The sequence below is a fragment of the Seriola dumerili genome, unplaced genomic scaffold (assembly GCF_002260705.1).
Source record: "Seriola dumerili isolate Sdu_G_001 unplaced genomic scaffold, Sdu_1.0 BDQW01000242.1, whole genome shotgun sequence".
NCBI classification, from domain to species: domain Eukaryota; kingdom Metazoa; phylum Chordata; class Actinopteri; order Carangiformes; family Carangidae; genus Seriola; species Seriola dumerili.
In genome coordinates this window covers 2,352,053-2,375,277 of record NW_019174497.1, presented here as the reverse complement: position 1 = coordinate 2,375,277, position 23,225 = coordinate 2,352,053, and the positions used below count along the sequence as shown (strand labels likewise).

At 38.2% G+C, this 23,225-nt stretch overlaps 1 protein-coding gene across 1 annotated transcript; it reads left to right on the top strand.

Moving 5' to 3' along the window:
- Nucleotides 1–1,400: 1,400 nt before the first annotated feature.
- LOC111229767 lies at nucleotides 1,401–20,199 on the top strand. The gene is made up of 20 exons (XM_022756237.1): nucleotides 1,401–1,772; nucleotides 2,034–2,182; nucleotides 2,332–2,427; nucleotides 2,520–2,592; nucleotides 4,385–4,476; nucleotides 4,595–4,732; nucleotides 5,112–5,245; nucleotides 5,357–5,373; nucleotides 5,789–5,888; nucleotides 5,989–6,083; nucleotides 6,219–6,325; nucleotides 7,715–9,848; nucleotides 10,245–10,998; nucleotides 11,189–11,669; nucleotides 13,231–16,830; nucleotides 17,919–18,041; nucleotides 18,124–18,277; nucleotides 18,395–18,500; nucleotides 18,994–19,175; nucleotides 19,468–20,199. The coding sequence occupies exons 1-20, from the start codon at nucleotides 1,739–1,741 to the stop codon at nucleotides 19,563–19,565; spliced, it is 8,667 nt and encodes a 2,888-aa protein (XP_022611958.1). The 5' UTR covers nucleotides 1,401–1,738; the 3' UTR covers nucleotides 19,566–20,199.
- Nucleotides 20,200–23,225: the final 3,026 nt, after the last annotated feature.

Here is a 23,225-nt window from a genome sequence, read left to right as displayed (position 1 = left end):
ACTATATCCAGCTTGCAGTACCACAATACTCCTTCATATATACACATTAATACAATATTCTTGTTAGTTTTTTAGATGGTTGCAGACATTTTCTGGTTCTGCTTATAGTCAATTTAAATTGGTCCACCAACTCTTCAGAGAAATGTTGGGTCATTTCAGTATGCTCTGATGGCTTTGTTATTTGCCGCTGGCAGGCACATTACCAACAAATCCTTCAAATGAAACAACAAAATACATTGTCAATCCATGCCCTCTAGAACGACACATTTTTTTTGATCTGACGCCCCTATCAACAGGACAATGTGAGTTGTCTTTTCCTTATATAATCATGATGTAATAATGCTATGTTGAAGGTTCGGTAGGGGAAACACTGCGGTTCGAGTTAAAATGACTACTTTGCTTAAGTTACGGGAGTGTTGTTGTCACGATTGCAATAATAAACCCTTGGTTAAGATTATAGAATAATCATACTCATGATTTTTTCTTAAATGTTGAGTGCTGGTTGGAAAAGGGAAATGAAAAGTGGCATTGACACTACTTTTAGCGAACAATCCCACAATGCTGTGCTGTATTTTAAAGATGTGAAAATTACTGTTGCTCAACAACAGCTGTCAGAAATTATACAAAATGATGGTAAATAAATGTCAGAAATCTTAATTTACAGCTAACTAATGAGTAAACTACTGAGTATCCATTTTATAGGGAGAAATAAATGAGTTAAACAGCCATGGTTTGCTTAGTTTGGTGGTGAGAGCCCAAAGACTCAACCATACAAGCAATGTATGGGACCAGAAAGCTAGAGGTGGAAGTGGTTTAAAACTGCTGGATTGCTTGGGGGTTAATTGATTCACAGCTGCTTGGGCACAAGGTCATTACCAAAAATATTCTTTAATCATGCTTTAAATGCTCATTTACCTCAAAAATAAGCACTTTGAACCATTTGACAGTGACAGGACAGCCATTGCTCAATTTTCTGTCAGAAATACTGATTTATTCACACAAGTGGAAATAAAACTTGGACCCAAAGATGGTGCTGTCACTATGTTAGTGCTGGCAAAACTGTTCAACGGATCATTCTGAGAAGATGAATTTCATGGCATATATGTAACTGATCCTTACGTCCTCTGTCTGTACAGTTTTATTGAAACACACTGAATTGTAGAATACAGTGTAAGCCTCCAAAACCGGACACAGGTTTTACCACGTTTGGGTAAAAACGTTAACAGTGTCAAATTGTTTATCAATCATTCATTTTTCAAGAGAAAGCGGATGCAGACAGGAGAAGTGAAAACCGCAGGCTCAAACTAACCTCGCCATAGCTTTAACAACTGCCTCGCCACCACCAGTTTGGTGTCAGACTTTCAAGATGGATGCTTTCGTCTCGATAGGTTTCTGTTTCTTTTTCGAAACGGACCTTACATGCGCTGATCACCCATGAATGGTTGCACGTTGGAGACTCGTTCACTATTAAACGGATTTCTTAGCTGTGAAGCGATAAAATTGGATTTTAGTGGATATATTTGGTCCTACACGTTTGCACTGTCGTCTATTTTGTAACTTCCTGGTTGTCGTATTAATATGTCTGTCGAAACTGCGGCTAAAGCTCGAGTGACTTTGAAAGGATTTTTGGACACAAGATACATGGGACTTTATAATTCCGTTGTAATGTTTAAAACCAGAGACAATTATTTTCAACGAAGGGCAAAGGGAGAGCGACAGATTTCGTAAGAGTTCAGCAATGGAAAGTGGAAATGGTGGTGCCTCGAGTAAAGGTGACGAGCCTTTTCTTCCTTTAACTTTAACTTTAACAAGAAATGTGGCGTGGATATTTATTTCCCCACATATACCTATCATATAGACACATTATTTTTATATGAGCCGACGAAAAATGACGAGTAGAGTATGTCGTCTCTCACAGGACAAATAGTCCTAAGCTTGTGAAACTTTTTTCTAGTAAGCTAAACGCAGTGTGCTCTATTTTCGCTATGTCGCTTATGTATTGTGCTCATACTTGTGTTTTTGTCCACTTTTAGGTGTTTCAGAGCCTGTTTCAGACACTTCTCACGTCTTTCTAAACAGTATTTTGGCTCCACTTCAAAGTGCGTACTTATATGAAGAGTCAAAGCAGTCTTTCAAGTACAAGTCCGCTGTCTTGGTAAAGAATCCAGTTCTGGAAGAAAAGGTCTGTTTACATCTTATTCACTTATAACAGAAAACTTTCCAAAGAGTAAAGAAGACATGAAAAAACATCAACTTCTCTTAAATGAAGTGGAAGGAAAATGGCATTCGATAGCTTTTCATTAAACGGATTTTTATTTCTCTTTACACCAGTATAATGCCTTCCGAGCAAAGAGAAGAGAAGCAGGATATTCAGAGGAGGATTTGAAGGAAACCTATGGCTTTTTACTGTTTGACGATGTCAACAAGGTACAGACAAAATACACTGCAACACCTGAGACAATACATGTTTCTACAAATCTTCCAGTCATGCTGACATTGTTATTTTTACTCGTTTGAAGGCTCATGCAGTCCGAGAGACTGGTGTTCTCACAGGAAATGGTACATGTACAACTCTGGGGGATCCTTGGAAGGGTAAATTATTATTGTTATACTTCCTCAAACAGTCACTATGTCTAACAGTGGTGAGCTCACCAGAACAGTTAAATATGTGGGCTACAGCTACAATTGCTGTAACATAACTTAAATATACTTACTGGTTACATGGTGAAAAAAATGTAAGTAACTACATTAAACCTTTCTCATTTATTTAAAGTCTTTTATTAAGTTATTACCTTGATGGCCACATCCAGGACATTGTCCATAGCATGCACACTGTCTGTAGTGAAGTATCTGTTGTGCAGGGCCGGTTAAGCAATAGTCCATGTTGAGTGCCTGGTGCTCCTCTGCCTTACAAAAGTGAAAGCAAGTTAAAGTGCTTTATGAATGTATAGAAATGAAAGTGGAAGACTTTGCTGTGAAACAGAAACTATCGTGAAGTTCAGGATATGGAGGGTGTTGGAGGCAGACGGACAGTGTTTTCATTTAACTGTTAAACTACACACTGCAACACTAATCTCACTTAATTGTAACATTCACATTTGCTATATGCTATATATTTTGCCTTATAACTTCAAGTTAGAAATGTTGCTTCTCAAAATTTTCTGTATTAGGCTTCTACCTGCTCTAGGCTGTGATAAGTGTAGGAGATATCAGGTATAAACATTAGTCAAAGTCCTTTTATATGTAGCTGTTTTTCAGTGGACAGTAGTATGAAATTACACTGAAATGGAGCACAAAAACAAGAGCTCCACTGTGTCACAAGTAATTAAAGGTAGCAGTGTTGCATGAGGATAATCTGTGTTCTATTTAACATCCATTCCTCTTTTGATCTGTTCTAGTTTTTTTTTTTTTTTTTTTTTTTTTTTTTTATATATACAGGTTACAAATTTAATTTAGCAGATTTCCTTTTATACCTTCTTATAACAAACACATGGATTCCTAACATTAGACTACTAACTTTCTTTATGGATCAAAGAGACATTTGGGAATGTTATACTGGCATTGTATTATAGGATTTGTCATTATTTTCCTCACTTTTGACAGCAGACTGCCGGTGAGGGAGTACAAAACCCACCAAACCTGCCAAACCAGTCATTGGCCGTTTGTTTTACCTCCTATGTTCAGATTTGTAACTTGTTGTTTTAAAACTTAACCGAATGTCAGTCTTTGTCAATTGTCATTTTTCAGTGCATTTTAATTATTTAAATTTACTTGTTATATTTTAATAACCTGGGATCTGAAGTCCTAATCATAGTTACTTGATTGCACTTTTTTGTCTCACTTAAGAAAAGAAACTATGTTGTAAGACATGTACAGGCCTATAAAAGCAGCCTTCAGTATGGAAACAGAAATGCACAACCCATATCTTTCAGCTGGCTGATGTCAAACTCCTGTCAATCAAGCGAACAAGGTCCAAAATATCCCTCTTTTTAAGCCTTAATTAAAAAAGAAAAAAACATTTTATTTTATTTTTAAATCCCCACCAACACACATTATAAGAAGTGAAAGTAACTTAGTATAATGAATTGGGAGGCAAAATCATTAGTAGTTACTTTTATTGAACTTCAGTTATATTCTAGGACACATTGTAACTTTGTTGTGAGTTCATGTTCAGTCACAGTGTGTCCTTGACAACTGTGAAACATTCATCTTTCAAGGTGTGGCTGTGCTGCTATAGGAGTGTCAGTTGTTTGGAAAGCCACTTCAAAGTTATTAGTTAAACATTGTAGTTTTTTATGATGTCCTCGAATCTTAACAATTTACCCTCCCTGTGTTAATCTCTACCTTAATACATATTAAGTGAAAATTTTCTGTGTTTACTCAGGTGTTTACATATCAATGTACTCTGACTGTTTGGATCTGAATCGCTGGTATCATGGGAAATCTGGATACATTGCCATCATCAGGCTGACAAAGGTATTGAAAAATGGGAACTGTGAAATGGTTGTGTGGAGAAATGTGGTAATTGAGTTTTCTTTCATAGAAAACATATTATATTATGAATTTAATCATTGTCCTTTGTGGTTACCACCAGGGGAGAGTTAAAAAGGTTTTAGAGAACTACACTCAGAATTACACAGCACCCACTGAAGGGTTTGACTGCCATGTGTCAGAACAGCTGCCCTCGGTGTCTGCCCAAACCAGCTCCTTTCTTGCTTTTGAGAGAACCCAGGTAAGAGATAGCATGTGTCATGTGCCAGCAATTTTAATTTTGTGGATTTACTTAATTTGTTAATTGATTTGATTGCAACAACAATGGTCACTGTGCAGATATTTTTCACTGCTTCAGTCCTCACTTTATATAGAACTATAACTGTACAGAAATGTCAATGCATGCAAATAACACTGTAACACACTATACTGATTTAATCAAATCATTGCACCTTTCACTAGTATTGTATCGGTCCTCAGGTGTTGTGGTAGTGGCATCTATGGTTCTTTCTTATCTGACTGTGTGTAGATGCATAATTGAGCACAGTATTGTTGTGCACCTTAATACATGACATTATGTTAAGAAGGAAGCTCATGTACCTCTTGTTTTGGTCTTGCAGTATTACATGTATGAGCTGTTAGGTGATGGAAGCAATGAAACGGCTCAGTCTCCCAGTGCTGCCTGTCCTTTTGCTATTGTATCGTTTTCATATACGGACACCAAATCAACACTTGTAGTACAACAGGAGGCAAGGTACTGCAACACATGCACTATCCTGAGAATTATAGTATCTTTCTGATTTAATACAATTTAATACAATATTTAAGTTATATTGATTCATTGTTTTCTAATTTTTATTTTCAGTGAGGAGGACAAACAGGGTAAGTAACACATAGCAAACCTATCAGTGTTTCTCCATATACTTTGCTGTCAAAAAGATGCCACAAAAACAGCCCACATTTGCCTCTCTTTGAAAAATATGTAATCAAACCTTACACATAGCTATCCTGTCATGAAAGAATATTACACCTAGCACAATTTTAAATAATGGCAGTAATTTATTTGTCAGTTATTGGTATGTGAACATACACTGACTGGCCACTGTTGGGTACACCTACACAATCTATTGCAATCCAATAAGACAGCTCCGTCACATACTCTATCTTTATGAAATTTATAATTATATAAATTTAATTTCACTTTACAGGTGTACCTAATAAAGTGGTTACTGAAAATAGACCAATGAACATGCAAATAACTTTTTAATAGTTGTTGAATTTGATGACTTTATTTCAGATTATCATTACTTACCCTGGAGGGGTCAGCTTCAAATAGCCAACCAGCTCTATAATGTTGCTCTGAGATCTACAGCAGGGGCCTTGATTCCTACAAAACTGTAAGTTAAATGTGCACATAGAAAATACATACTGTATTATTGACTTGAATCATTTAGTTATATAATTTATATTCAATGTTTTGTCTTCTTTCCATCTAAGGCCACCAGTGGTCAAAGTTGACAGAGCCATTTGCATGTCAGATCTCACACAGCTGTTGCCGAGGACTGTCTTTGAAACGTGCTTCTCTGGTGAAGGTGTGTTGTCAAGATGTCAGAAAAATATCTTTATTATCCAAGAGTAACATTTTCAAGGAATGTTACAACATAATTCCTGGATTTAGTGAATGTATAGGAAAAATTTTTGATTTTTTTTTTTTTGCTGTCTTTCAGTCTTTCTGGATGGCCTATACTGCAGTCTGTGTGAGCTGATTACTTCTGAGGCGGAAGAAAGCAGCTCACTCTCTCTTCTTCTGCAGCAGATCAAGGAGAAAGATCTTGTGAGTGTGTTTATTACAACCTTTTAGAGATTATGAGGGTTAGTCATTCCTTCCATAAAAACAAAAACAATGACAAATCATGATTAATCAGAGCCCAAAATGGTGTCTTAAAATTGTATAAACAGTTTGGCTATCCATCACAAACCTTAAGTATGAAAACAGAGAACCAAGCAAACCTGTCCATTTTCACAGCAGTTACGAGCAAATGATTTTGGTGTTTTTCTTTTATCAAAGAATGATAAAAGACATCATTTTATCATTATGAAGTAAATGTTGATTCCACAGTGTAATGGCTATAGAATAATGACACCATCTGGGTTTAGATTGGTTCCCTATAAGCCTGGCTTTCACTTTCACTTTGAGGAGAGCTCCTGGACTTGAGAGGGTTCAAAACCGACATTCAGTTGGTATTATTTCTACTAAATCATTAACAAAACATGCCTACTTCTTAATACAACGGAGGGTTTTACTCTTCCTTTGTCATTGCACCAAGATCGGGTTTTCTAGTTCAGATTGACATTCTTACGATTGTTTCTTGTTTTGGAAGTGGTAGCCATGTTGCTAACACTACTGCTAGCAGTCAGTTTCCTGGCAGTGACCCTTCTAAAATGAGCAGTGGTGAAACGTATTATATTCTTTGGGACAGCGGCGCCAATATTAATACCACTTGGAAATGTTAGGGGGGAAAGTTGTCTACTGTCATTTTAATTGAATGTTAAAGTTGTCATTTGTTACTTTTCTGGCAATTCACTAGTCAATCACAGAATAGTCTCAGGTATGGAAATGTCCTATGCATTACAACAGTTGGTCTCCTATTTACATCATTTTGCATTGCATAATAAAATGTGGTGGGTTTGACTTGATATGTAACATTTAAAAAATGACAAACCCATTTCTGCACAGGCTCTCCCTGTTCCACTGAATGATGGTGGTTTTCTTATCCTGTTGCACTCCTCCCATTTCCTCACATTTGATGGTAAGATATAAAAATGATGACAGCGTATGATATTATCAGTCTCATTACGAAATTACAGAATTCTATCTTTGTTAACAGCCATAATTCAGTTTTACCAACATATCTTTATGTTTCTTTTAGACAATGGATCAAATGCAACTGAGGTCCTGCAGGGCATGTTCTTCCACAGGCTCACGGGTGATACAAAGAGGTGATTTCAGCATGCATTTACAAGTGTTTACAACCTTATGTTTCTCACGTGCCTTAAAAGATTTGGCAATTGCCCCACTCAATGACACTTGTAGTTTGTGTTGATTAGTAGTAATGGCATTCAAGGAAACAAAAGAGGAGATTAAACAAATATTCTTTCTTGATTTATCACAGGTACAAAATGTGGACAGAGAAAAGCAACTATGTCACCTGAAATTCTCCAGGTTCTACCAGTACTATGTTATGCAGAGGGTGAAGCTGAGAAGACGCCCTTTGACCCAAGTGAAGAACTCTGTGAAGTGTTGGTGCAGCATATGCAGAGTTACGCAGCATTAATAAATCCTGGGTTGGCATTAAGTCCCTCAAGGGAAGTAAGCATCTTTCCAGATCAGTATGATGTGCCGGATGCACACAAACACCTCTACTCATCCCCTGAGTGGACTAACAGAGCATGGCAGAGCTTCAAGTCATACATGAGCAATCCAGTCTCCTTTCAACTACCACTGTCCAAGTCTTCAGAAATCCTGGCAGCTGGACAAGAAGAGCGAAGAGAAGATCTTGATGATGATGTCTACATCTGTCTGTCATCTCCTGAGGAGGCACTTGCCAATCCTGTTGACATGGGGTCAGAAGACCAGTTGACTGACCAGAAATTTCCTGTAAATGTTGAGACATCCGTTGACAGTGGTATAACAAGTGTTGAAGCACAGGTTGACTTCACAGCTGATGTTCCAGCAGATGATTTGCAAGCCAGAGATGAAACCAAAGACAATGATAAATCTGGCCTGTCTGTACTAGACAAAACTGATGACACAGGGGCAGGAAATCTCCTGACCCCCCCTACATCAGATGACCTTTCAGCAGAGCTGATTGTCAGTATCACTTCAGCAGAGCAAACTCTCACTGATGAGAGTTTAAGTGTGATCAGTACTGTGTCAGCAACAAAGCAAAATGACTTTCAGCTTTCTGGTTTTTCAGCAGCTAAATTGCAAACAGCAGGAGCTAACGCTCTGCATGATGACACTGTCAAAATCAAAATTAAAGATTGCCCTGAGGTCACCAATTTCACAAAAACAAAAGGGAGGAAACTACATAGGGGACCTTCCAAAGGTTTGAAAAAAGCATCTAAAGCTAGTGTTGAGACTCTCAGTTTGCAGACTGTCAAAATACCAGGGGAGGATGACACCTTCCCAAATCAGAAGGATGACCAGGCCAAGGAATCATCAGGCCACTCAAAGCTAATCAATCCTTTGAAAGTTGATTGGAGAAAATTACCAAGGCGAAAACGCAAATTTGGAAAACTGTCATCTAGAAATAAGAAAGTGAGATCTGCTACTGTTGCTTTAGCAGTAGCAGATGAAAAAAAATCAGCTCCTGGACAGCAGAGCTTGGAGGGCAATATTTTAATGGAACTTGAAGTTTGTCCTTTGAGAAAGAAAACTGAGCGCTGGGACTTAAAGCCGGTTATCAGCGTATGTGGAAGGATCTTGGTTCCTTTTGGCTCTGTAGATTTTGCTGCTCAGATTAAGCTTTTAAAGGATAAACATCAGTGTACAAAAGATCAACAGCACCCTGAAGAAATGTTGGTTGATAACTCTGTGAATGCTCATGACAAAGATGAAATGGAGCAAGACTCTAGCACTGCCCCAGAGACAGCAGTGGACGAAACAGAGGCCACAAAATCCAAGGATGGAGGGAACCATCTTCAAAATGTTGTCGGCAGTATTAATACTGAACATCGACTTCTGAGACAATCACACGACGGTTCATTGCCTTTGAATCCAGAGAGTAGTCAGCATTCTTCAAAGAATAATGGCACAGACAATCCCCCCTCAGAAGCAGTTAAAGAAAAGCACACTGATACCTGTTCCCAAGCAAAGTGTGCAACAAAGGGAGAATTTCTGTTGAGTAAACTAAAATCAGTTCTTTTAAGGGGAAAGAGAAAAATTGATTTCCATGTGTCAGAAGGAACAACAACAGTTACTGCCCAGAACACTGAGCCTTGTCTCAAGAAGGGCAAAGGTGACTCTGATGCCGAGACATTGAAGGGTGATAATGCAGTTTCAAGTGTACAGGACACAAATGTGGGTGTGAACGAAGTTTCAAAGATGCAGTCAGTTGATCCTTTATTTGCATATGCCCTAGGCCTGACCCCTAAAGAGAAACCTAATAAGGCACAGAAAAGTGAAGGTCAGGATTCTCAACTAAGGAAAGACTCATCAGAGACACAAGAACAAACTATTCTAGACAAACAACCTCAAATCATACAAAAGCCTCCATCAATTTTCCCAAGAAGGGGTAGGATTAAAACACTCAAAAAGCATCAAGGCATCTCTGCAGAATATATTAAAAAGAAATGTAAGTCATATTTTAAAATTATTGGAATGCATTTTTGTGTATAATGAGTAAAATCCTTCCAGTATTGTGCATGACATTAAAACTAACTGACCCTTTTCTTGGCTATTACCTCTGCAACTGTCCTTAGCATGCTATCACTGCACTTTGCCAAGTGTTTGCTAATTCTGAGTTTGCCTTTCCTCTTCTCTTGCTTGTGCTGCATTTTTGCCAGTCCTATCCATCTGCACCTAAAGAAGGCATAACAAATGGATTCCTTTGTTTGAAACAATGGCATAGTTTACATGTTGGTTACAAATTCTTAATAGTAATATATATTATTATTATTATTATATATTATTATTATATTTTTATTTTCATGCAGTTTCTCTTTTTTTCTCCTCTGTTTTGTCTTCACAGGGTGGTTGCATTTTCAAACCCCAGCTTGTTTTACCACTGAAAATCTCAAAAGCAAAGAGTGTACTAGGGATAATTCTGTCAGGAAGACTGTTAAGGAAAAAATGAACAGTACTTGCTCATCTACAGATGCTTTGAACTTACTTGCTGACTTGGCACTCGGTGCCAGTAATGACCAGGTTCCACCACAACCAGACCCAGCACTTGAGAGAAAACCTGAGACAAGTTTGAAGAAGTGTGGCCTTACAAAAGATGTTGCCAGTGCTGAACAAGACTCAGTTCTTCATGCTCTGCTTAGACAGCCTGCTGCTAAACCCATTCAACTTTTTGAGTCTCCTTTACCAAGCAATCTTGTGGGAGAAAGTGAATTAGTTGGTTTAATATCTAAAGAACATGCCTATTCATTGCCCCCGTCTTCCCCTCTGCTGTTGGGTTTGCCAGGTACACCTTTCCAGGTATCCCCTTTAAGTGGTTCTACCAGACTGCTGCACCCTCAACAGCAGTTGTATGGCGATGGAATTCAAACACTACAACCCTCTGTTTGTCAAGAAGACAGAGATGAACGAAACCACAGGACTCCAGAATACCTGAAAAAACATATGGTGCGCAGGAGAAAGTTCAGACACTCCCGCACATTTGTTAACAAGGGTGCATCTGTCCAAGTCACAAGGCAATGGAATGAAAACTATGACTTTAATCGAGACAGCAAGTTTTCAAGTGACGTAAAGGACAGAGCAATCGTTCGAGCCTTGCATGGGTATGTATATTGTGTCATTCATTGTCATTTATGCAAAGAATCTCAGCATATAAGATAAAAATGTTTCTTTACACATACTGTCAATTCTATACTTGTTGTATCTAGTTGACGTGTCGCCAATATGCAGTTGACTTTTAGTTTAGATGAAGTTATTTCACTAAAACATCTAATTTTTGTACACCTTCTATAGCCCGTGGGATTTCTCCACTCAGGACACCACTGAGGAGGTACGGCTCATTGTCCACATGTGGATAGGTCTGTTTTATAGCCGGTCAACAGCCAGATTCTTTCACGTGGACTCGAACTTTGCATATTCAGAAGAGAGTGATTCTTTGGAAATGTCCAGTAAAATGTTAGCAGCAGCACCAGCTCACCCTGAAGGGCCAGCCAAGGGAAATTCATGTGGTACTTTACCGAGTTTAACAGATACTCAAGACCCCTCAATTTCAAAAGCCCTGGACCTCAGCAAAAAAGATGTCTTGGACTCTGTCTTGGACCAAGGATCTGTAATTTTGGACTTGTCAATGAGAAACGGTGGTGGAGAGATTGTCACTTCAGATCCACAAGTCAACAAAGAACAGACTTCTGTGTCCGGTGAACAGACAGAAGCAAGTGAAACATCGAACGCACTCAAGTCATCCGTGGGACCACAGGAGGCAGACACATTCCAGGTTTGAGTCTAAAGTTACTGTTAAACTGAAGGTACACTATTACACAATTGATGTTTTTGTCATGATTTTCAGTTGGTACGCAGGATATAAAATTATCTAAGTACAAGTTTTGTGTGCTTGTAATGTAATAATAAGGCATACAATCATTGGAGTAATTAACCATAATACCTATAAAAGAGCTATTGAAGGTAATAGACTGAATTGGAAGGAACAATCTGCAGTTTTCCAACAGGGTGCTATGGCATTTGAATGGGAGTCACAAACTCTCATTACGACTGATTCACTTTCTGCAGATCACCTCAGACCTTCTCAAAACTGTTATCTCTACAGCGGAAACTTTGAACAGAACTCGCTCGGTCCTCATGTCTGATCTCAGAGTTCATGTAACTATCCCATTTAGGCCATTTATAGACTGTGAAATGCTGTTTGGCACACAAACACCAACAAAACAGGTGGTACCTTCAACTTTGTTAAACATGGCAGCCATTTAGAGGACTCTTTCATTCTCCAGGTGCAACCCCAACACATCAGCGTACAGCTTGGACTTGAATCCTCACACCTGCAAGGCTGTGCTGTTCTATCACCTGCATAAGCCTTAGCTCCTTCTCCACTAGAGGTGACAGTCGATATACCGATTACCCACCAGTTTCAGTAGCTAGGGTTCTGTTCGACCAGCCATGCAACTTTGCCTGATCACCATCTAACCATGTACCAGACCCTTTATCCATTTTTCTGTGGGACTGGAGATACAGAAGAGTGTCAAACTTGTTTGGGCTGAGGCAGGACCCCTATGGGGACAAGCCCCTCTATTAGGTCATCTTGGGTAGACTTCCTTCAATGCTTGGCTTTAAGAAGGATCCCCATTTTTCCTGTTCCAGATAAGGTGGCTATGTCCTGTTTTGGCATTATTGTAAGGGTGCTCAGATCACTCTTTTTCTGACCAATTTGCAATGTGAGACCCTGCCAGAAACTATTGTCCCTAATAACACAGCTGCAAGTGCACAGAGACATGCACAGTCCTGGCACAGCAGAAACAGATTATCTGCAGTTGAAGTAGGGTGAGCCCCCCCAACCTTCTCTAATGAGCATTCTAAGAATATTTATTATTATACAATTATTCTCCCAGTGGTTCGCAATGTATAAACCATATACAAGAAAAAGTGTTTGTTTGTTATTTTCCAAGAGCCCATTCGGTGTCCATCATGCCCATACTTGTTCTGCGCTCTGGTAATGTGGATGTTCCCAGATGGATTGCATATATCATATATCATGCACATGTACTGTATGATTGCTACAGGGATTTTGCCAACTGAAAGGGAGGGCATTCATACATCCCGTTTATTGTATTAGGGAGTATGTGATAAGGTACCAACATTTCACCCAATGCAGTTTTCTTGGGTTTGGCATGTGTAGATTGATCCATTGCAAAAAGATCTTGAAAATCATGGCAAAATTTAGTTCTAAATTAGCCAAGAGAAACAGTGGTCACAGCTTTCACTGAATGAGCAACAGTGTTTATAACATGTAATTCTTATATTGTGTCTACTCTTTCTTTTTCCAGTGTTATAAAACATCAGTACACCCCACAGAGAATATCAATGATGTGAACAATGTCAGAAGCATCAAGGAAAATGAGAAAACTTGTAGTCCTTCGCAAAAAGCTGGCTGCTTGGAACATACTGATATACCATCTTTTAAAGGGGATGGATCATTCATTCCTCGACAAGAAGAGACGGAAAGTGTATCCATTCGGACAGAAAATGTTTGGCCTGCTTCAGGAATTGGCCACATGTCACATGGATGCAACAAAAAGAAGATACATATGAAAGATGGCATCGAAAATTCAGAAATGACAGAGATGAGTTTGGTTCAAAAACATGAAATTGATTCATCTGAATCCATGAGAGACAAAGGGGGAGAGTCAAACAAAGAAGCAGATGAAGTGGTTCATATAGATGAGCATGAAGAAATTGAATCCAAAGAAAACTTGGAAATGAAAGAAAACCCTTGCCAAGAAGACGGTATAGAACCTTCTTCAGAAGTGATTGATACAGGTGATGATTCTACAAAGAAAGAACCAGGTGTCATTGGCAATGGAAATTGTTTTGAAAATGAGAAGCAGTTATCAAGGGAGGAACCTAAAGCAGTCTCACCAAGCAAGGCTGAAAATGTTAATGAAGAAGTGGACTGTCGTACAGAAGATAACTTTGGAAAAGACAATGGACTTGATGAGAAAGACAGTTGCGTTCCAGCTGAAGCAGTTGACAGTGATTTGAGTGAAGACCCATCACCTATGATGTGTGACGGCCCTGATTCAGTAAAGAAGGATTGCATTACAGATTGTAGTTGCCAAGCACCATTTGATGAGCAACCACCTCAAGCAGACAATGAAGAGGATGCCTGCAATGATTTGCAGTTGAGAAAGCTGCCTGTAAATGGGAGTACAATGACAGATGAACATCCCATTTCAGAAAAAGCTCCTAACACTCCATCTGAAATGGATGTTGTTTGCAATCAACCTGCAGAAAATGATATTTGTTTGGCAGATAAGGTACATTATCAGACAGCAACATTACCCATATCTGATGAGAGGACTGGTTCATTAGATGGGTCTGGTCTAGCTGGGTCTATCCCCCAGTCCAAAGATGGTTTGGAAACAGGAAGCCAAAACATGGAAATGGCAATCTCTGATTTTGGTCCAAGTAGTGATGAAACAAAATCAGTTGTGGAAATGGAAAACGATGATAACACAACTCAAGAAGAACCATTTCATCACCTGTTTCATTCACCTCAGAGTGAGGTTCTGAAAAAATGTGAACCAGAAGAGGCATTGACTAAAGAAACAGATCTTGAAATTAACAGAACAAATGAGGGATTGGAAAAAAGTCATAGTGGGGTTGTAATTCCATTTATTGGACTAGACATCTCAGGAGAGGATATAGTACAACCACAAATCTCACATGAACAAAGCAAGGTTGAAGAAGTTGTTCAAGGCAAGAAAGATATACCATTTATCAGTGAAACTATGCACTCTGACTTGCCCACAGAGGTATGCAATACATCTGAAACATACAGTAAAAAGCAGGGACTGTCTTTTAGCAAAATATCACTTCTTGATGTAAGTGAAACCAACCAGCCAGTAGTCTTAGGAAGTGAGTCTGATGACAGGTGCCCTACACCAACTTTGGATGAGAAGCCATACGAGTGCATACCTTGCCCTAGAAGCAGTACTTCTGCTTTTAGTAGTAGTGAAACCTGCAAAAACATGACTCAAAGACGCCTTAGCAGAAGCTCAACGCCAATGATGGACGAGATGCCTCTTGAACGAAAACGTTGTCAGTCTATAATTAACAGTGATCCTAACCCTCATTATGGTCTTCATCCTGATCTCGAACTAAGAACTCTAAGAGTTCTACAAAGTATAGACAAGTTCCTCTTCAAGTCAAACCACACCGACAAGTCCTGCCAGATTGAAACGGCTGATATAAAAAACCATCTTGATCAAACTCCTAACCTTAACAGCAAGCACATCCCCACTTGCTCAGCCCCAAGCCACATGTCAGTTGACTTTAAGGACAAGATGATAAGCAATTCAAAGCCAGAGGTCGTGTCAGCCTCTACATCACATAAACTGCACAAAGAATCATCTGATCACTGTCTTATATCACCTTTCAAGAGTAAATTAGAGGAAGTACTTGGTGTTAAGTTGCAGCTAAAGAAAGCAGACTCACCACTTCCACAAGACTATTTTGAAAGAGCAGATGAATTACAACAAACCTCTAGAGGGCAAGACTATTGTCATTCCTACACATCTGTTCCAGCTACTGAGTGTTTTCAAACCATTACAGCTAATATTGGCCAAGACAGGCATAAAACAACACCACAGTCCAGTCTAAATCATGAACCCCGTTCAAACAGTCAGCGTCCTGTCATGGCTGTAAAACCTTCTAAGAGTGATGAGAGTCAAGCATATTTTATCTCTAAAGATGGACCAATTGAATATGCTCCCAAAAATAGAGAGACTAAACCCCCTGTAGTCACATACACCACATGCACTACCACGCCCTTGGAGAAGAAGACAGAACATTTCAAGGGAAATTCTAGACTAAATGATGTAAAGCAGGAGTCCTGTGAGTTTTCCTCTAGAAGTAGTTTATTGTCAAATGTTATTGACAAAAAATCTAACTTGGATAAAGCTAAATTTGCCCTTTTAGATCCTTCAAATCAGTACCAAGGAAAGGACATCAAGATTTCGTCATCATCTCTATCCATGCAGTCATTTGAATCAGCAAAAAGTGATGGACACCAAGGTTTCTTGGCATGCAGTACACTTGAGAAAGTTGTGCAAACAACTAGAGAGAACATTAAGATTGATCAGAAAGACTGCTCAGAAGCATCAACATCATTTGTGGATCACAAAGATAGTAGCATAATAGATGACAGTCTCATGGGACCTCAAAGCTCACTCACATGTACAATCTATAACACCAGTCGGAAGAGATCATGTTCTTTTCTGGAGCAGGTTTCTCAGAGGTGCCTTCAAGATGATATCACTCAAGTGTCAATGGAACAGGAGTGCCTCATCTTCTCAGAACAAATGAAACAGCTTTTGAAAAGGAGTAAGAGAGGACCCATCTGCCATCAGGACTCACATGACAAACTGACATTGGATTGTGCTAGTCCTGTCACTGTGCACTTTTCCAGTCTAGAGGAGCAGGAGGATTCACTGGAAATGTTGGATGCACCGTCGCTTATTGGACAAAAAATCAAGGTAGATGTGTCCGACAGGAAAGGTATGGCAGACTCTGGAGAGGAAGAAAAGACTTTGCATCCTCAAAAGTTATCTCCAGGAACAGGTAACATGAAGGAACATGCTGGAGTTTCTGGTGCGACTGCAGAATGTGCAAGGTTGTATGAAGCAATTATGGATGACATTTGTGCTGTCAAAAAGGTCCCATCTAGACCTAAGCACTTCAGAATGGACAGAGGTTACGAAAAGACTGAACCAAGTAACCATTTTGATTTCTGTGATCAAATGAAGAGAGAGATGGATGAGAGCTTTCGAAGTAATCTGAATTCAGTGGTGAAGAAATCTTGCAAAACAAAGTACAGATTCTACATATTAGTGACGTCAGATGATGCCCTCTTTGAGGAAACCAAGGTAAGACAAGTTTTCAACAAACTTCTAATGCAAAATTTCTGTTAACTATAATTTTCAGTCATGCATTCCTGTAACCATTTAAGTGATATGCCAAAATTTATTTTTTTGACAGAGCAATATTCATTCCCTGTACAAAAGGTGCCAATCGCAAGTTGTTGTTTACTCCTTAATGGAGGTGGGAGATTGTGGTCAGTTTGGATTCATGGCATGGGAAAATGATAATCTGCAGAACAATTAATTTCTCTGCTCTTCCACAGTAATATTTTCATGAGTTGGTGCTTGATTTGGGCTCACATCAAATTTCCAACATTTAAGAAGAATGTGGCTTCTTTTCTAGGTCCAGAATAAATAGTTGTTAAGTTAAATAGAATACAGGACTAACACCATGCTCTAATGTGCATGTTTACTTATTTGACAGGATTGTGCATGCAGATTGAGAGAAGACAGTGTGTTGAGTCATAGTTTGGTGAAAACATGAGTGGAACTGGGTAATGTAGTTAATACATGAGCAACAGGAGTAGGTTGAGAAGTTTCTGTGGTTGTTTTGAACTTTTTACACCTTGAAATCTTCTCAGTGTTGAATTTCATTATCCCCTTTTTACACACGCTGTTCAAGGTAGGAATGTTGTGCCTTATTTCTGCCTCTTGTTCCGGCAATAAGCCGGCAGCGGAGGTAGTCACAGAGCCGGACCAAGGTCTGGGTAAAAGGGAGAGCCAGCATGGCAGGCAAGATGCAGATGCTTTTATGTTACACACCACGCCAGTGATCCACAAACTCACTGCATGACCTAAGACAGACATTTCAGTACATAAGCTTGCAACTTAATATAGTTTGTATTATTCAATATAATGTCTTACTTATTGTACCATTAATTGTGGTGTTATCAAGAGGTAAGCAGCCACTGAGTAGACTTTAAGATCATATCAAAGGAACGGATGGAAAGGATGTCATACAGTGTCTCAATAAGCCCTCTGCATATTTGCTGTCCCGAAATATATGATTTTCAAAATTTGGTCAAAGTAGTGTAAAACTTACTAGTGAAAAATTGGCTTTTAAGGCTTTGTAATTTCTCCTTTATTTCCAAAAGGCACAGTTAGAGGCAGAGGGCCATACTGCTGTACAGCCATCTGAATTCTTCCTCACTGAGGGTAGTTCTTCGTCCCTACTCATCATCCTCAGGAATGAAGACATTGCAGAGCACATTTGTGAGGTAACGGATCAGCCACTGTAATACAATAGGCATTTTGCAATGGTTTATCATGAATTAATGACTCTGCTCTCTGTTGTCTCAGGTCCCACATTTGCTCGAGCTGAAAAAGTCACCAGGTGTGCAGTTTGCTGGAATTGATGAACCAGATGATGTTGTGAATCTCACCCATCAGGAGCTCTTCATGCGTGGTGGTTTTATAATGTTTGACAGAGCAGCACTGGAGCCCCTTAGTGTCTGTATGTTGACTTTTTATTGTGTGACACCTTGTTATGTGAGCATCTTATAATTCATGCAAGTGTTATTCATGATCTAAACTTTATGTGATTTGTTTTTTGTTTGTTTTTTTTATTTAGGCGACCTGAAAAAATTCTCAGAAATCTTGCAAGAGCTAAGAAGAACGGGGAAATGGAAATGGATGCTACACTACAGAGACAGTCGCCGACTGAAAGAAAATGCAAGGTAGGTAATACTCATTGTTTTTGTATTGAGCCAGCCAGTGCAAGTCAAAAACTTTGTTGTTGGATACACCCTGTGGTAGGAGAGACTTGTCTCCTAATAACCACAGCTGGGGCAATTCTGGCAGTGGCTTATGCTACCAATCTCCAATACTTTTCAGAGCAGTCCCATATTAAATAAAAGAAAGTATCTGCTTTGTTTTTACACTTACAAAAGTAGTTATCAATGAAAATTATTTTTTTAAGTTTGACTGGTGTATAGTAATACCTGTGAATAATTGTCCTGTTTAAATTTACCCATCACATGACCATTACCATTGCCAACTAGCATCAGCCACGTTTTTCTATATGTCCTCTTCTATATTTGATTTCAGATTCCCATTTACTTTACAGTGTGTTTGACATAATTTTGCAAAAAAACTGCGCACTTTGTAAAAGCCGGTCTCTTGAAATCTTATCTGTTTGTCTGAATATTATTTTTCTCCTCCCATATTCAGGTTGAGTGCAGAGGCAAAAGAGAAGAAGCACTTCTTAAACTCTTGTCAAGAAACTGGAATACTGGAGGTCTTGCCTTACCATGAGTGTGACCTCATGTCAAGAGATCAACCTGACTATCTCACATGTTTGGTTCGCTTGCAGGTCCAGAATATATCTTCCCGTTACCCTATTTTTATAACTGGTGAGATCCTAATGCACTAATATATTTACCTTGACATTCAGTGAGTCACATGACATTGTGGTTTTATTTTGACATCTTTGTTTGCCAGGTTTTATAAACATCTCTAACATTATATTAAGAGTGAACACTTTCAGTGTTTCAGTGCCACAAAACCGACCATGTTTATACACATAACATAAAACATAAAAATAAAATAAAATCCCCAAAGGAGTTTTTGCATGTGTCAGAGTTAACTTGTATTTTTGTTTTCTTGTAGTACAAAAGGTATAATGTGTTTTTCTTGTTATTACAGATATGGCAACAGACAGCGCATTTGGGAGAAATGGAATTTTAACAATGACTTTGAACTCTTTCCTGACAAATTCTCCAAGCGAAACATTTACAGTCTGACCTCAAAAAGTCCCATGGATGACTTCAAGTACACAGATTTCAAAAACTCACTGGATGTGAGGAAAAAACAAGAAAAACCAACACGAGTAATGTTGATTTCAAACATACTACATTTATTATTATACTTAATATCATAATTTATTATCTTACTTAATTTGAAAACTCATTTATCATTCAGTTAATGGATAGAGTGACAATAATGCCAAAATACTGGCAAGTGTGCTGTACATACTGTATAGACTTTGTATTGTATTTTTGCTGTAAATTATATTGTAAACTTGTTAAATAGTGTGATTTTTATGTGGTATATATTTTGTGTTTAGCTGATAACTCTGACTTTATACAACTGCAGCACAATCATTACTAGTGTTTGTTTGATGATGATGTTTTTGGGGTCAAAAGATTCACAAATATTTTTTTTTAAACTTTGTTGCTGTGCTTTGTCCAGGCCTTGCAACAAAGCTTGTGTTACATATTTAAAATTACTACTATACACTATTAAGGTTGCTGACAGTGATTCTTAACTCTTGTTGGAGCACAACAATTAAACATTATTACTAAATGCTGAATATGTTTAGTTTTGTAGGCATAATTCTGTGCAACACAGCTGAGAATAAAGAGATGTCTTACAATATTTTGCTTTAAAAGAATCAATGCTGGATGCTGGAATTTGCACTCTGGTCCTGGCCACTCACAGCACACTATGTGTTCACACTTTCAGCATCCTTGCTGCAAGACCCACAACATTGTAAAAGAAATTGTCTCAGATGACTAAAGAACTATCTTTACTCAACCAAATAAAATTAAAATAGAAATCTGGATTTAGCTTTGGCAAGGAAGCTCAAATTCAGCTTTATCAGAATAAAATGCCTCAAAATTTTGGTTTCTCTACACAGTGGCATTTCTTTTGTTATGGATTTGCTCCTGTACTTCATCCAAGTGCTGTCAAAAGTTAAAACTATCAGTGGAAGAGAATGAAAACTGAAATGTGCAAGGTTTAAACGTGATTTAGCTTTTAGTCAACGGAATAAATTTTATTTTATTTTGAGAATGTGCTCATACGGCGTGTTCTTCACAGGAGACAACCACTCACACCCTACTCCTACGCTGTCAGTCATGTTTACTGCATTTCTGAACAGCTCAGTTTGAACCTGGCAGTGGCCTAACAATGGCTACATTACATAAAGATGAGGCTGAAGATTCTTCACCAGAGCAACCATGGCTTTATCTCAAGTCCATGTTTGAAGTTTTGTGGCTGACACAGTGTTAGTGGTTGTGTTAATGAGAACTCTTGCTCTCAGTACTGACGAGGTTTCGTGTTTATTTTGCCCGCCCTCCGTCTCCGCAATTTGACAGGATTGGTTCCTTAGTCATATGATGAATGAAACTCTGGCTGTCTGAATCTGTTTTTGAGACACTGTCATTGGTTCTCAGTAGTTCCAAGGTGGAAATACTTATGTTTAATGCTTATTTCACTCATGATATGTCTTGTATTATATAAAAAAATCTAAGTGTCTATCGTACCTTCAAAATATGATGGAAAGCCATGGATTTGAAAGTCCTGGACAGGATTCATCCAGTGTTACAGTTAGAATATAGATTTTAATATTTAATTGTTTTCAGGTTGTCTGTCTGTCCGTCCGTCCCATTCTTGTGAACATGATATCTTAGTAACAGCTTGAGGGAATTTCTTAAAATTTGGCACAAACATTCACTCGGACTTGAGCATGAACTGATTAGACCTGATAGAAGGTCAAGGTGTCCTCACAAAACGTGGTTTTGGCCTTGTGAACGCCGCTTTATCTCAGTAACGCCTTGAAGAAATCCCTTCAAATTAGGCACAAAAGTCCATTTGGACTCGAGGATGAACAAATCAGATTCGGTGAAAGGTCAGGGTCACTGTCAGCCAGGAGAGGGCCTCAATGAGAACAATCTCTTTAAAAGGAATATCCTGGCCACTACTGCAGCCATACAGAACACAAAGGTTAAAAAATATTTCATGAATGAGGAAAAATTAGAAGAGCAGATATGATCATAAGGATGATGTGAAATTGATCAAAGTATTTCATTAAGAGGAATATACAAACGAACATGAATTTATATAAAATTTATTAAGATAAATTGGGTTCTGTAAACGGACTGATGAACACAATGCAGGGTCAAATATGTTTGAAGGGGTTCATTCACAGCTGACCAGCTGGTTGGGTTACTTAGACCCAGCTGCTGGTTTATTAATTTTCCCGCTCAGCCATTGTCGAACAGTGGGCAGGATTTTATGGTAGGTTAACATTAAGTGGCAGTAGCATTAGCTGCTAATTCTGGCCATCACGAATTTAATATTGTTATGAAAAGAAATACTGACAGTTCAGTTGCATTACCTTTCTGTGTTGCCTATTGAATCTGATCAACTATCTAATATTAAGATGGCATTAGAAAAAAAATCTCTCACTGGGTGCTGAATTGGCTGTTAAACATCAAACCTGATTCCTGATTAAATCAAAACTTTTCAATAGCTTTAGTGCTAAGTTTGACCTCCAAAAATCTAATGTCAAGGGAAAATGAAAAAAAGTCTGGTAACTAAGCTGCTAGCTACTAACTTTGGCCTCCACAAATCTAATGTTTAGATTAAATAAAAACTGTTATTAACATTTGGACAAGATTCTAATGAGAAAATAAGATGTAAAACACTGTTACATTAGCTGCTAATTTTGGCCATTAACTATACATAACTATATAACTATATTAACTATATCAACCATACTTTTCCTATTAAGAAGAAACCTTTTCAATACTTTTAGCTGCTATGTTTGGCTTCCATCTAATGTTAAGGGTGGATGAAAGAGTCATGGTAACATTAGCTGCTAATTCTGCCCAGTACAATTTCAATATACAGTATATGTGAAAACAGTGGCAGTTACTTTACCTGCCAGCAGTGCCCACTAAAAAGTTATGGTAAGGTCAAATGTCAATAACTGCTAACTTTGGACACCACAAATATAATGCTTAGATAAAATATAATTAACATTAGCTGTTGATTTTAGTGACCATGTATCAATCTAATATGATGATGAAAAAAAATCTAAATCTTTCAATAACAAAAAAGGCCTCATAGCTGCAAGTCAATGAATTAAAGTGCTAAAACTTTAATTGCTTATTTTTGGGAAGTGATGTAAATGTATAATTGCCTACAAATATAAAAAATGCAGTGTTGATATTTTATATTAATTAGCTGACAGGATAGGAAAAACTGCTGTGATGATTCAGATCAGTCCGATCAGTCAATCACTAACAGATTTCTAATAAAGATGTGTGTCAGTCTGATGAAGTTTTTAGACTGATAAGACTGATATATGTGGCTTTCAAAAGGCTGATGGACACGTTTGAGTGTAAAGTCTCTGAATGGAAACATTTTTCAAAAACATCGCTACCTCAGCTTCATGCAGAATGCAGGGAAAAGTGGACAGGAAGCTTGACACACTTTGCCCCTACTGCTGGCATGAGCCTAATAACCATACAGTGCATTCAGAAAATATTCAGACCCTTCTCATTTCTTTTACGAATTACCCCAAATTCTGATTTTTACAAAATCAGAATTTTTTTAATTTTTGCAAACTGAAAACTGAAACTGGTATTGTATGTAGATTGATGAGGGGAAAATTA

Coding starts and splice junctions, on each gene's coding strand:
- LOC111229767 (XM_022756237.1), top strand. CDS start 1,739: ATGGAAAGTGGAAATGGTGGTGCCTCGAGTAAAG. Junction 4,477..4,594: donor CCATCATCAGGCTGACAAAG/GTATTGAAAAAT, acceptor GGTTACCACCAG/GGGAGAGTTAAAAAGGTTTT. Junction 5,889..5,988: donor GCCTTGATTCCTACAAAACT/GTAAGTTAAATG, acceptor TTTCCATCTAAG/GCCACCAGTGGTCAAAGTTG.